General features: G+C 63.3%; 1 protein-coding gene across 1 annotated transcript in view; it reads left to right on the forward strand.

Moving 5' to 3' along the window:
- The window catches only part of LOC116540385 (A disintegrin and metalloproteinase with thrombospondin motifs 7), a 55,827-nt gene that overhangs the window by 39,817 nt on the left and 2,546 nt on the right, over positions 1-13,464 (forward strand). Inside the window, exons 15-26 of the mRNA XM_032263889.1 lie at positions 916-1,085; positions 1,376-1,509; positions 2,361-2,481; positions 3,525-3,769; positions 4,039-4,180; positions 7,016-7,142; positions 7,614-7,827; positions 8,170-9,579; positions 10,412-10,564; positions 11,016-11,189; positions 11,269-11,415; positions 12,590-12,752. Of these exons, the coding sequence (XP_032119780.1) occupies positions 916-1,085; positions 1,376-1,509; positions 2,361-2,481; positions 3,525-3,769; positions 4,039-4,180; positions 7,016-7,142; positions 7,614-7,827; positions 8,170-9,579; positions 10,412-10,564; positions 11,016-11,189; positions 11,269-11,415; positions 12,590-12,752 (3,200 nt within the window). The remainder of the gene's footprint in view (positions 1-915; positions 1,086-1,375; positions 1,510-2,360; positions 2,482-3,524; positions 3,770-4,038; positions 4,181-7,015; positions 7,143-7,613; positions 7,828-8,169; positions 9,580-10,411; positions 10,565-11,015; positions 11,190-11,268; positions 11,416-12,589; positions 12,753-13,464) is intronic.

Raw genomic sequence — 13,464 nt, forward strand, 5'->3', positions numbered from 1 at the left:
CACTGAGGCCCAGAGACTAGAAAGACTCATCAGAGGCCACACGGCAAAGCAGCCTCCGGCTGGAGGGAGGACAGAGAGGGCAGTGGGGAGAGCGTGGGCCCTGGACCTCAGACAGCTCAGGGTTTGAATCCCCTCTTCACCCCTTCTCTGCCTCCGTTTCCCTGTTTAAACGGGGGGCATGTGAGGATCTGGTGAGACGCAGAGCCCAGCAGTACCGTAGACTGAGGCACTGCCCAGCTGATTTCCTCTTCACGAGGCCACCCAGGGAAGGCATGGGGTTCACAGCCAGCCCCACCCAGGGCCCTGTGCTTGGCTAAGACTGGCCTGGGGTCCTCCCTGCCTCCAGACCTCCAGGTCTGAGCTGGGTTGGGTCCAGCTACCCTGGCCTACGTGGGGAGGGTTTCAGGAGCTGTGACTGGGCAGCCCTCTCAGCTGGCTGGGGCCCTGGGAGCTTTTGTTACACCCAGGCTGGGGGAACTGCCACCAGGAGGGAGGCTGAGGACTCAAGGGCTTGTTAGGACGCTGGTGTCATGGGCTGGGGACTCGGAGCAGTCCCTCCAGTCAGTGCCAGTCATGCCTGCAGCTTGTTACAACTTCTCAACAGCCCTCTGCAGAGTCAGCCCCAACCCCATTTTACAGATGAGGAAACTGAGGCCCAGGGGGTGGCCAGAGACTTGCCCACAGTCACACAGCAGGTTGGGGACAGAGCTCAGTTTTCCTGCTGCCACTTCCCCGAAGGTCCTTACAAACAGGGAGGGTGTGTCTGGGCCATAGCAGGGGCAGCCCACGGGAGGAGAGCGTGTGCGCAGAGCTGGGTGGCAGGGATCTCGGGGTGTGGGTACAGGAGGAGGCCGCTCGCTCTGGGCTGTGGCCATGCAGTAGCACTCATCGGGCCCTCCCTGCGTCTCCCCACAGGCCCAAATACAAGGGCAAGTACTGCGTGGGCGAGCGGAAGCGTTTCCGCCTCTGCAACCTACAAGCCTGCCCCTCTGGCCGCCCCTCCTTCCGCCACGTGCAGTGCAGCCACTTTGACGCTATGCTCTACAAGGGCCAGCTGCACACATGGGTGCCTGTGGTCAATGACGGTGAGTGCTGCCTCCCACGGGGACACTGAGCCTCAGAGGGCTGGGGCTGTGTGCGCCCAAGGCTACCCTGTGATGCAGCAGGAGGCTCAGTCTCCACCCCAAGCCTGGGCCACCGCTGTGCCCTGGGGCTTATGCTCCTCCCAGCTCTCCAGTCTGCAGCCTTGTAGACAGCTACCAGCCCAGCCGGAGCCTCCAGCCTGCCATGGATGTGTGTCACGGAGGGGTCTTCCTGGTGGCCTCCATAACTCCTGCCCTGGCTGTCGCTGATGGCTCTTCTACTTGGCCCCCAGTGAACCCCTGTGAGCTGCACTGCCGGCCCTCAAATGAGTATTTTGCCGAGAAGCTGCGGGACGCCGTGGTCGATGGCACCCCCTGCTACCAGGGCAGGGTCAGCCGGGACCTCTGCATCAATGGCATCTGCAAGGTGTGTCTGGTCGGGAAGCGGCTCTCTGAGCACCGCCTGCCCCCAGCCCCACTGGCAGGCCCCGGGTTCTCCCCTGGGTCCCTCCTGGTCCTCTGGCCACCCTCCCCTTGCTCTGCCATTGGGCTTCCCAGACCCCACCTCACCTTACCACTAAGGCAAAGCCCCTACCAGGTCTCCTGGCACTGGAGACCCCTCCCAGTCAGGGCTCGCCGCTCCACGTCTCCTTGGATGCTGTGCCAGCACCGCCTCAGCCAGGACACCGGAGCCCAGGCAGGGGCTTGACCTCTTGCCAGCTGGCTGACCCCAGGCTGTGGTTTCCTCCCTGATAGAAGGGGTCAAATGAGGTGGCACAGGTGACATGAAGGGCTCTAGCCCCAAAGGCCTCTCATCTTTGCCCATCTTCCCCAGCCACCTACCTGCCCCTGCTTCTAGCCCCCTAAGCCGCTGGGGTGTCCGGGCCTGGGCTCAGAGGGGGACCAGCAGGGAGGGGCCCACCCCCAGCGCCTCTGATGTTCAGATTCCCTGCACGCACTGGTCAGGAGCCCGTGGCGAGTCAGGTCCCTGCCTGCCCGCAGCCTTTGCAGAACTCCCTTCTCTTGTCGCATGTGATGCTGGAGACATGCCTTTAAGGGAGGGGCGGGTCTCCCCGTCTCACATCTGAGGACACTGAGGCTCAGGGAGGTAGAGAAGTTCACCTGGGTCAGAGGCACAGCTGGGGTGGGGTAGGGCCAGAGAGAGGCCTCCTGATCCCCACTCCCAGCTGTCTCCTCCTGACCCTGGTGGTCCCCGGGGCTGCAGCTACAGAGGGCTGACTGCCAGTACCACGGGCCTCCCTCCCTTGTGTGTTGCAGAATGTGGGCTGCGACTTCGAGATTGACTCCGGTGCCATGGAGGACCGCTGTGGCGTGTGCCACGGCAATGGCTCCACCTGCCACACCGTGAGCCAGACCTTCGAGGAGGCCGAGGGCCTGGGTATGGGTGGGACCACTGTGGGGGAGGGGTGTGCTCTTTACCTGGTGGCCACTTCCCCATCTCCCCCGGGCCCCCCCATTGGCCTCGTGGTCCCCACCCAGCCATAGATGGCTAAGCAGGGAAGCCTTGCTGGGGTGGAATTCTTGCAGGAGTCAGGGACCCCTAACCCAAGTGCAGAGACCTGTCCCCATGGGGAGTCTTCTTGTCCCAGAGACCCCAGGCAGGGCCAGCTCAGCTTGTGTGCAGCCCCTGGGCCTCTAGGAGGATGGTGGTCTCCTCCCGAAGCTTCCGAGACCCCCAGCTCCACGCCCTCACCTCGGGTCTGCTTTGCACACGTTGTTCGAGTGCTGACTGTGCTAGGTGATGGGGACATGCAGGTGAATCGCTCAGTCCCCAGGGGACAGAATCTTCTGTGTGGCCGGTGCAGTGCAGGGAGGCCCAGAGGATGGGAGCACCAAGGAAGACGCTCCTGGCCTGGGGAAGTCAGAGAAGGTTTCCCGTGGGAGGAAAACCCCATTGTCCTCAGATCCCAGTAGGACGCTCATTCATGTTACTATCCCTGCCTGCCTCACTTTCCTCATCTGTGAAATGGGGACAACGATAGTACCTACATCCTAGGGTTGTTATTCATTTTACACTTGAGCAGTGCCCTGCGCATGATGGGTGTTACAGAAGTGGGTGAATAAAAGCAGCCGTGTGGACTGAGGAGGGTGACCCGGGAGAAACGCCTGAGCATGCTGGCATTTTAGAAAGAGAATGCCAGCTGGCCCTGAGTGTTGGGTGGACCCAGCCTTGTGATGAGACCAGTTTAGGTCCCCAGGAGAGGGGTGACGGGACATGGCCATGGGGTCAGGATTTGGGGCACCTCTGTGAGGTGACCTACGACATATCTGAGCAATTCAGGGAGCTCAGACTTTTAAAGTAACAGTGGAATCTTTGGCATCAGCAGGCGGGGGCAAGTGGGGAGAGAGGTGAGGGCAGCAGGTGAGGATAGGCAACCCTGTCACCCCGAGCACAACCCATACACAACCCATGGCCGGCAGGGTATGTGGATGTGGGTCTGATCCCAGCTGGCGCACGTGAGATCCGCATCCAGGAGGTGGCGGAGGCTGCTAACTTCCTGGCACTGCGGAGCGAGGACCCGAAGAAGTACTTCCTCAACGGCGGCTGGACCATCCAGTGGGACGGGGACTACCAGGTGGCAGGGACCACCTTCACATACGCACGCAGGGGCAACTGGGAGAACCTCACATCCCCTGGTCCCACCAACGAGCCTGTCTGGATCCAGGTGCCTGCTTCCCGAGGCCCAGGAGGGGGGAGCAGAGGCGGAGACCCCGGGCCCATGGCAGGGTCTCATCCTGAAGGAGTGAGCCCTGGGGCAGTCACAGAGCCTGGCTCTCAGCCACGCCCTCTTGCTGCAACCTCTGCCTCAGTTTCTCCATTTTTAAAATGGCCCCATGGTGTAGCTGCAGTTCAGAGGTGGCTGGGGTCAGCTCCTCTAGGGCTGGGTGGATGGAGAGGACGCCTCGTGCTCACGGGGCCCGCCTGCCCGCCCAGCTGCTGTTCCAGGAGAGCAACCCCGGGGTGCGCTATGAGTACACCGTCCACAGGGAGGCAGATGGCCATGGCGAGGTCCCGCCGCCCGAGTTCTCCTGGCAGTACGGACCCTGGACCAAGTGCACAGTCACCTGCGGCACAGGTGAGAATAGGGACGGGCACAGCCCCGCCAGCAGGGGCTTTGGCTCTGGACAGGGACGCTGGCTTCAGCCTCCAGCTCACTGCTGGGCCACCACGGGTCCTGACGTTTGCTTCTCTGAGCCTCAGTTCCCCATCTGTGAAATGAGGCTGGCAATTGCTCCATGTCCCATGCCCGCTGGGAGGTAAATAGATGAGGCAGGTGGGGGCAGCTTGCGGTGAGTGCTCAGCGTGCCCCAGCCCTTGGCGTTCTCCCTCCAGGGGGCACAGCTCCCTCTCGATTTTGTCCTGGCTCAGCTCCGGCAGGTCTCGTGCCTGCATTTCTGCTGTGTCCTGGAGACGACCCCCCCCACCCCCACAGAGCTTTAGCTGTGGGCCTGTAGGGGCACTGCTCCCCTTCTCTGGCCCCTCCAGTGGTCCAGAGCCTGGGGCTCCCTGGTGGCCGCCCCAGGAGGGGCTTCCCAGACAGAAGGAGGGGGAACAGTGGAAGGTGGCACGGAAGGGGGCAGTGAGGGGAGGGAGGCCAGGGCACAGCCAGCTTTCCCACCCCACTCTGAGGCCAGCCCAGTGGCCCCTCACCACGATGACTTATTTCTTTGAATTCTATAAAAAGTATGTGGTTTCATTAACTCCGACTCTTCCTCCCCATATTTCCCTTAGTGCCCCCCATGCCCCTTGGTCTCCCTGCCTCTCAGAATCCCCCCACCTCAGGTCTCTCGCCCTGCTCCTTGGTCTTCGCCCCCCCATGCCCCTTAGTTCCCCCCCCATCCCTCAGTCTTCCCCCTTGCCCCTTGATCTCCCCCACATGCTTCTCAATCCCCCCGAGTGTTCTCCCTACCCCTTGGTCTCCCCTTTTGCCCCTCGGTCTTCCCCCGCCCCTCGGTCTCCCCCAGCTCCTCAGTCTCCCCCCACTCCTCAGTCTCCCCCCACCCCTCAGTCTCCCCCCTCCCCGCCTCCGTCTCCCGCTCTCTTAGCCCTCCCCTTTCCCCTCAGTCTTTCCATCGTTGACACCCAGTGTCCTCAGGGTCTCAGAATCGGGAATCTGAGATAGAGACACTTGAGCATTCCTTAAAATGCTATTTAAAAATTATTGTTACTGTTTGGAGGAAAGAGGTGAGGGAAGGAGAGGGAGTGGGGAGGAGGGAAAGGAGAAGCGAGGGGGGGCGGGCGCGCAGGGGAAGAGCGGGAGCCTTAAAACGCTGTTACGATGACAACATGAGAACTGGAGAACTAGGTAGACGCCTTCCAAAGCCAGGAAACCATTTTATCTAATACAGCTATCTTTATTTTATTTATTTTGAGACGGAGCCTTGCCCTGTCACCCAGGCTGGAGCGCAGTGGTGCGATCTTGGCTCGCAGCAGCCTCCGCCTCCCAGGTTCCATTGGTTCTCCTGCCTCAGCCTCCTGAGTAGTTGGGATTTACAGGCATGCGCCACCATGCCTGGCTAATTTTTTATTATTGGTAGAGGCGGGGTTTCACCATGTTGGCCAGGCTGGTCTTGAACTCCTGACCTCAGGTGATTCACCTGACTGAGCCTCCCAAAGCGCTGGGATTGATTGCAGGCATGAGCCACCGTACCTGGCATAATTCAGGTGTCTTTAAATAGACAAACATGAGAAACCAACAGATACATGTGCAGCATGAGACATTTGGGGGATTGTCTTTCAGCAAATCAGCTGTCTCGCAGGTGGACCGTGTAGGAGTGTACACAGAGGCAAGTGCCCCGTGGTGACAGGGACAGACAAGCAGGAAGTCCCAGGGGCACAGTCCAAGCTGGCGGGACCTGGAGCTGACTGTCCCTCAGCTGCAGCGTCCTTGCCACGGCAGCCCTCCCCTCCTGCTTGTCACAGATGGCATCCTCCCTTCCAGGCCTCTTGCCATGTTCTGGGCAGGAAGTAGGAGGGGAAAGGGCTGACTCCCAGCGAGGGACTCGTGCCTGTTTCTCCCCAGCCAGGACTGTGTCCCAGAAACCCTAGTTTCGAGGGGGTGGCCTCAGGATGTTTTCAGCAGGTCCCATTGCTATAGTTGCTACCTTGAGCAATATCAGAATCTGTTGGTGAGGAAAGGGGGACAGGTGTGGGGCTGACAGCTCAGGGGAGGGATAGTTTACTCTTGAGACCCCGGGGGAGCAGAGAAAGCAGAGCCACCAGCAGAGGGGGTCCTGAGGCTGGGCCTCAGCAGGCAGTATGGAAGTGAGTTTAAGTGAGGAGCGTGGCTGTGGAAAAGCCCCGGGGTGGGCAGTGGCAGAGGGTGTGAAGGATAGGAGCAGTGCCAAGGCTGGTGTGGGGGCGGGGAGCGGGGCCTGCCCTTGATGCATTTCTTCTCTAGATGTTCTCTGAGCCATTGGGAAGGGCGTGGACAGTGGGGCAGCCTTGACGTCATGGCTGGGTTTGCATACTAGCAGCAGCTGGCACGGATCGAGCTCTTAGGATGTGCCGGGCACGGCTGAGCCCGCACACGCAAGGCCACAAGCAGTCCTCCCTCCGGGGCTTGGAGGCAGGCAGGATTGTCACTCCAACTTCACAGAGGAGGCCGCTGAGGTTCAGAGAGGCCAAATGAGCTGCCCAGGCATCTCGGCTAGGAAGCAGAGGGTCTGGGGACCCAACCCACTAAACCTCCACACTGTGCCACCTCTCCAGGGACAGTCAGAGGGAGGCTACGTAGGAGAGGGCGGGTGAGAGCAGGACAGCAAGGAGGAGGCAGCCGGGGAGGTCTGCCTTCATCCTGACACAGGCGGTGAGGTGCTGTTCTGGGAGGGTTCTGGCAGAAATGGTGTCTTTGGGTCTTGGGTAGTGGGCATCTGGATGCCAGGCCCAGGCTGAGCCCCATGGCCCCTAGGTGTGCAGAGACAGAGTGTGTACTGCTCGGAGCGGCAGGCAGGGCCTGTGGACGAGGGGCACTGTGACCCCCTGGGCCAGCCCGATGACCGCCAGAGGAAGTGCAGCGAGCAGCCCTGCCCTGCCAGGTGAGCTGCCCCCACGCCCCTGCCAACTCCCCACCCCCAGGCGGCCTGGGTCTGCCACAGGCCCCTACTTCTGGGCCCCAGAGTTCCCAGGGAGAAGCAGAGGCAGCCAGGTTTTCACGGGTCTTCCCAAGGCTGAAGCCCCAGCTCCCGGTCACCCCTTACCCCAGCCTGGGCCAGCCTGGACACTTGTGGTCCTCCTCCTTAGGCCCCTGGATATGGAAATAGGCCTCAGGTGACACTCACTTCCCCTGAGGGGAGGGTGGCAGGAGCGGAGGGGCTGGGCCGTGTCACCAGACTTAGGGGGAGGACACCTACCTGGGCTTGGAGCTCTGGAGAAGCAGCCACTGGCCACAGTCCCAGCTCTGCCCAAACCCCGAGGGCCTGGGAGCCCGGCCTGGCCCTCCCTGCTGGTGAGCTTGCCGATGCCACCCGTCTGACGCCACGCTGATGCCACCTGTGTGCCCTTGCCAGGTGGTGGGCAGGTGAGTGGCAGCTGTGCTCCAGCTCCTGCGGGCCTAGGGGCATCTCCCGCCGGGCCGTGCTCTGCATCCGCAGCGTGGGGCTGGATGAGCAGAGCGCCCTAGAGCCGCCCGCCTGTGAACACCTTCCCCGGCCCCTGGCTGAAACCCCCTGCAACCGCCACGTGCCCTGTCCAGCCACCTGGGCTGTGGGGAACTGGTCTCAGGTGAGTGTGGGATGGGAGGGGCCGCCTCCAGCGCCACCCTTGGTCTCAGGCTACAGGGAGGCAGACAGCCTTCCTCCAACCCTTACTGCCTGGTACCGTGGGTGGGAGGGAGTCTGGGGCATTCCAGGGTCCAGCCTGACTCCAAAGCCTCCGGGATCAGGAAGCCCCTGCGAAGCCATGGCCACAGTCATGACCTTGAGCTGGGTAGGGCCAGAGAGGGCTGGCTGGGGTCTCTGCCACTCTGACACCGGGCAGTGGACAGTGCCTTGCCCCCGCCTTGACCCAGCGTCCCCTGGCAGCCCGCCTCCCAGCCTGAGTCCTTCACCCTGGCTTCCCCCGCAGTGCTCAGTGACATGCGGGAAGGGCACTCAGCACCGAAGTGTCCTCTGCACCAATGACACCGGTGTCGCCTGTGACGAGGCCCAGCAGCCAGCCCGCCAAGTCACCTGCTCTCTGCCACCCTGTCCGCGGCCCCTGGACACATTGATCCCTGAAGGCTCGGGCAGTGGCTCCTCCAGCCACGAGCTCTTCAACGAGGCTGACTTCATCCCGCGCCACCTGGCCCCACGCCCTTCACCCACCTCAGCACCCAGGCCAGCCAGCATGGGCAATGCCATCGACGAGGAGGCCCTGGAGCTGGACCCGCCGGGGCCCGTGTTTGTGGATGACTTCTACTACGACTACAATTTCATCAACTTCCACGAGGACCTGTCCTACGGGCCCTTTGAGGAGCCCTATCTAGACCTGGCAGGGACAGGGGATGGGACACCCACACCACGCGGCCGTCCTGCTGCGCCCTCCACAGGTAGCCCCGCACCTGCCACAGAGCCTCCTGCAGCCACAGAGGAGGGGGCACCGGGACCTTGGTCCCCTAGCCCTTGGCCCAGCCAGGCCGGCCGCTCCCCACCCCCACCCTCAGAGCCGACACCTGGGAACTCTTTGGTCAATTTCCTGCCTGAGGAAGACACCCCCATGGGGGCCCCAGACCTTGGGCTCCCCAGCCTGCCCTGGCCCAGGGTTTCCCCTGATGGCGTGCAGATGCCTGCCACCCCTGGGAGCCAAAATGACTTGGTTGGTGAGGACAGCCAGCGCCAGCTGCACCCTCCATGGCGGGACAGGACCAATGAGGTTTCCAAGGACAATGAGGAGCCCGGGGGCCGCAGAGCCCCCCACCTGCCCCTGAGACCCAGCCCCACGCTGCCCCCTTTGTCCCCTGTCGGCAGCACCCACTCCTCTCCTGGTCCCGATGTGGTGGAGCTGTGGACAGGAGGGACTGTGGCCTGGAAGCCAGCTCTGGAGGGTGGCCTGGGGCCTGGGGACAGTGAGCTGAGGCCCACTGTGGAGGCAGCTCCTCCCCTTCCTCCTCCCATAGCCCCTCCACCAGAGACGGAAGGCAGGGATGGCCCCCTGCAGCCTCGAACTCCCAACTCCCCAACCCCAGGACCAGGCTCCTGGGACCTGCGGACTGTGGCAGTGTGGGGCACCTTCCTCCCCACGACCCTGACTGGCCTCGGGCACACACCTGAGCCTGAGCCTGCTCCGAGCCCGGGACCCGAGGGCCAGCCTGAGTCCCTCAGCCCTGAGGTGCCCCTGAGCTCTGGGCTGCTGTCCACGCCAGCTTGGGACAGCCCTGCAAACAGCCGCAGAGCCCCTGAGACCCAGCCCCCGGCCCCCAGCCTGGCTGAGGTGGGGCCCCCTGTGGACCCGCTGGCTGCCAGGAACGCCAGCTGGCAAGCTGGAAACTGGAGTGAGGCAAGTGGTGTGGGCCGGGCTGGCGGGGAGTTTGCCCGGGACCTTGGTGATTGTTGCCTCATCTGAAAGTGAGCAGAGTGGGACACAGGCGCCCTCTGTCCCACCCCCCTTGGGGCAAGGGTTCCCAGGATTAGGCTGATGAGGGGACCACAGGGCCCATTCCTGGGCAGCACAGGGGGCCTCAGGGAAGCCAGGGCAGGCACACACTGGCAGCACACCCCAGGACAGAGTTCACTCAGACAGCTGTGCAGTGGGGAGGGTCCCCTCATGGCCCACAGGCCCAGTCCTGCCCAGAAAGCAGCAAGCTTCCCTGAGGCTCAGCCTGGCTCCTCCACGCTGGGGTCAGCCCACTGCCACCTGGCTCTGCCCTCAATGGCTCCACCCTCCTTTGGCAGTGACCTGCAGGGGTCTGAGCTGCATGAAAGAAGCTGGCCAGTGCCCCCTCCCTGGGTCCCCAGATGGTCACTGCAGGAGAAGCAAGCTTCTGTTCAGATCCCTAATTTGGGTGTGGGAAGGGGCAGGCTGGTCAGGATAGCTGGTCAGGGGTGCCCGCAGGGTCCCCTTCCCCCGCCTCTGCACCAGTGACACTGCAACACAGTCCCTTTGTCCTTTGTGGGCAGGGTCAGTTGGTTGCTGGGGGGTGGGGGTTGACTTTTTATTCTCACGATCTTCCTGCGAGGTGGGTGGAGGAGTCTATTTTGCAAATAAGAAAACAGGCCCAGAAGAGGGGCCCGTCTTGCTGAGGTCTCGCTAGCCTAGGTGGGTAGTTCCTGGCTGTGGGGGCCTGGCGGGGATGGGGTCTGCCTGGCTTTCACGGGTCCCTGCCCCGCAGTGCTCCACCACCTGCGGCCTGGGTGCCGTCTGGAGGCCGGTGCGCTGTAGCTCCGGCCGGGATGAGGACTGCGCCCCTGCTGGCCGGCCCCAGCCTGCCCGCCGCTGCCACCTGCGGCCCTGTGCCACCTGGCACTCGGGCAACTGGAGTAAGGTGCGTGAGGATGGAGCCAGGGCAGGGAGCCCCAGGGCACGGGGCGGAGCCCTGGGTCCCCACGGGCTGTGTTCCGAGAGCAGCAGGGCAGGGGAGGGCTCTGGGCTGCACGTCTGGGCACCCGATGGCACTTGGATCTGAATCTCCTGGGAGTCTTCATTTTTGCCTGGCTTGGCCTGTCTCCTCCCCTCTGTATTTCTGACCGCATCTGGACTTGTCTTTCACCAGCTTGCCTTTGTTCCTCCCTTTCTCCGTCTGTCCCCGCCTATGGCAGCCCCTGGCCGGGCACCTTTTGCCTGGGGCCTGCCAGCCTTGGCCTCCCACTGGGGCTCTTCAGGGATTTGCCCCGGGCTGGAGCGTGGGCCTGATGCCTTCCCTGCCACACGCCTCACGGGGTCGCACATGTGGGCCTGCACGTGGGGGGTGTCCACACGCGTCTCTCCGTCCCCAGTGCTCTCGCAGCTGCGGTGGAGGCTCCTCAGTGCGGGATGTGCAGTGTGTGGACACACGGGACCTCCGGCCGCTGCGACCTTTCCATTGTCAGCCGGGGCCAGCCAAGCCGCCTGCGCACCGGCCCTGCGGGGCCCAGCCCTGCCTCAGCTGGTACACCTCTTCCTGGAGGGAGGTGAGGCCTGGGGGTCCAGTTGGGGGGAGGGGGCGCCCTCAGACCCTGGCTGTGCCCTGACTCCTTCCTTGCACCCCAGTGCTCTGAGGCCTGTGGCGGTGGTGAACAGCAGCGTCTGGTGACCTGTCCGGAGCCAGGCCTCTGCGAGGAAGCGCTGAGACCCAACGCCACGCGGCCCTGTAACACTCACCCCTGCACGCAGTGGGTGGTGGGGCCCTGGGGCCAGGTGAGCTGGGCTGCGTGGAGGAGCAGGGGGCAAGGGCTTGGCGGCACCTGGTCGGTCCTGGGTTGGGTGAAGCAGCTATTGAGTGTGGCTGAGAGCCAGGCTGTCTCTGGCCACTGCTCGTGCAGCAGTGACTGGACGAGGTCCCGCCCTCCTGGTGCTCACAGCCTGCCAGGGAGAAACCGACAAGGAAAGGGCACGTGTGCTGTGATGTCAGAGACGGCCTTCCCAGGAGGGGCCTGGAGTTGAGACCCGAGGGAGGAGTCAGTGACGCCAAGGACAGGGATAAAAGGGACAGCAGGTGTGAAGTCTGAGGCAGGAATGACGAGCTTGGGGGGATCAGGGAGCCTGGCAAAAGCCAGCGGCAGAAGGGGGCAGAAGAGGAGCCTCGGGTGGGCAGGACACCTTCTGCCGGGTCTGTTTAGAACGAAGGGGTTCAGAAATCTCAGCTGTGGGCCCTGAGCCGGGCCCTGGAGTCAGCTGGGCCAGGGTTTGAGTCTTTGTCCCACTGGCTGCTGAGTGACTCTGGGCAGGTTGCTTTGCCTTGCTGGGTCACTGTTTTCTCATCTGTAAAATGGGGACAGCTTGGGAGAGGAGGGTCAGGAGGATTAAATGAAGTAACAGGATGGAGCACAGGGCCGAGCACAGACTCGGCGGGCACCGCACGACACTGGCACAGACTCTGCGCACGTTCAGGGCTTTCAGACCCGCACCTGATAACAACGAAGCCCGGCGGGCTGGGCCCCGGCTGTGAAACCTGTCTCCCCCTTCCTGCCTGTGGGCTGGGCAGGTCCTCTGCCCCACCCCTCGGGCACAGCGGTGTCTCGCCCACGTCTCTGCCTGCTGCTGCATCAGGGCTCCATCCTGGGGCTCTGCCCAGGCCTCTCAGGCATGTCCCGTGCAAGGGGCTCGCTGCCCTGCAGCCTTGAGGGCTGTCCCCACTGTTCTCACGCCCCTCCCCGCTGCAGGAGACGATCCCACAAATGAGAGTGGGGTTTGAGTACTGAGTGGGCTCTGGGCATGGGACCAGGCCCTCCCAGTGGCACTGAGGGCGGGGCTGGGAGCAAGGGCAGGCCAGTCACGCACAGGGCACAGGGACGGCTTCCCAGAGGAGGTGTCGCTGCCCCTGCCGCTAAGGTGGCCTAGGGAGACACTCCTTCCTCCCCAACCCCCGCAGTGCTCAGCCCCCTGTGGCGGGGGCGTCCAGCGGCGCCTGGTCAAGTGTGTCAACACCCAGACGGGGCTGCCCGAGGAAGACAGCGACCAGTGTGGCCATGAGGCCTGGCCGGAGAGCTCCCAGCCGTGTGGCACCGAGGACTGCGAGCCCATCCAGCCACCCCGTGAGTCCCTGAACCCCTGGCTCTCTGCTAAAGTGAGGTGGGGTGGGGAGGGTGACGGGGAGTGGGATTGTCAAACCATCGCGCCCACGGAACCGACTGGTTCCATCTGCAGTCCGGGCTCAGAAGCCACGTGGCCACTGAATCCTGAGGCCACAGGATGCCATGCTGGAGCCTAGGCTGTGCTGGGAGTCAGCCCGAGGGTCCCAGCCACACGATCTCCTGCTGGCAGATGTCTGGCCTCAGGGGAGGAGAGGGAGTGGCCCTGGCCCCTGAGCTGCTGTGTGAACCTGCTTAAGCTCTTTCCCTCTGGGTCTCAGTCTTCCCATAGTGAGGCCAGGGATGTCCCTGAGGCTGTGTGAAAGCTGGGCCTGCGTGAGTCCCCGTCCCCAGCCCTGGCCTGCCCATTCCCTGGCCAGAGGGCTGCCTAGAGTGAGCAGTAGAACCGCAGGGAGGGCTTCCCTCCCAGGGTCCTGCTAGTCCCAGCGGTGCGGGGTTTCCTGGCCAGCTGTGTCCTCGCAGAAGGGCCTGGGCCAAAGTGGTCTGGACACCATGAGCCCCTGCTGCTGACACACACACACACACACACACACACACACACACACTTCTGACCCCTCTGCCCCCAACACATACACATTCTCTTTCTCCTGACCCTCTGCCTCTGAGAGACACACACACACACACACACGCACACTCTCTCACACTGTCTCTCTCC

Source organism: Sapajus apella, unplaced genomic scaffold, assembly GCF_009761245.1.
Source record: "Sapajus apella isolate SASKATOON/1434 unplaced genomic scaffold, GSC_monkey_1.0 scaffold139, whole genome shotgun sequence".
NCBI classification, from domain to species: domain Eukaryota; kingdom Metazoa; phylum Chordata; class Mammalia; order Primates; family Cebidae; genus Sapajus; species Sapajus apella.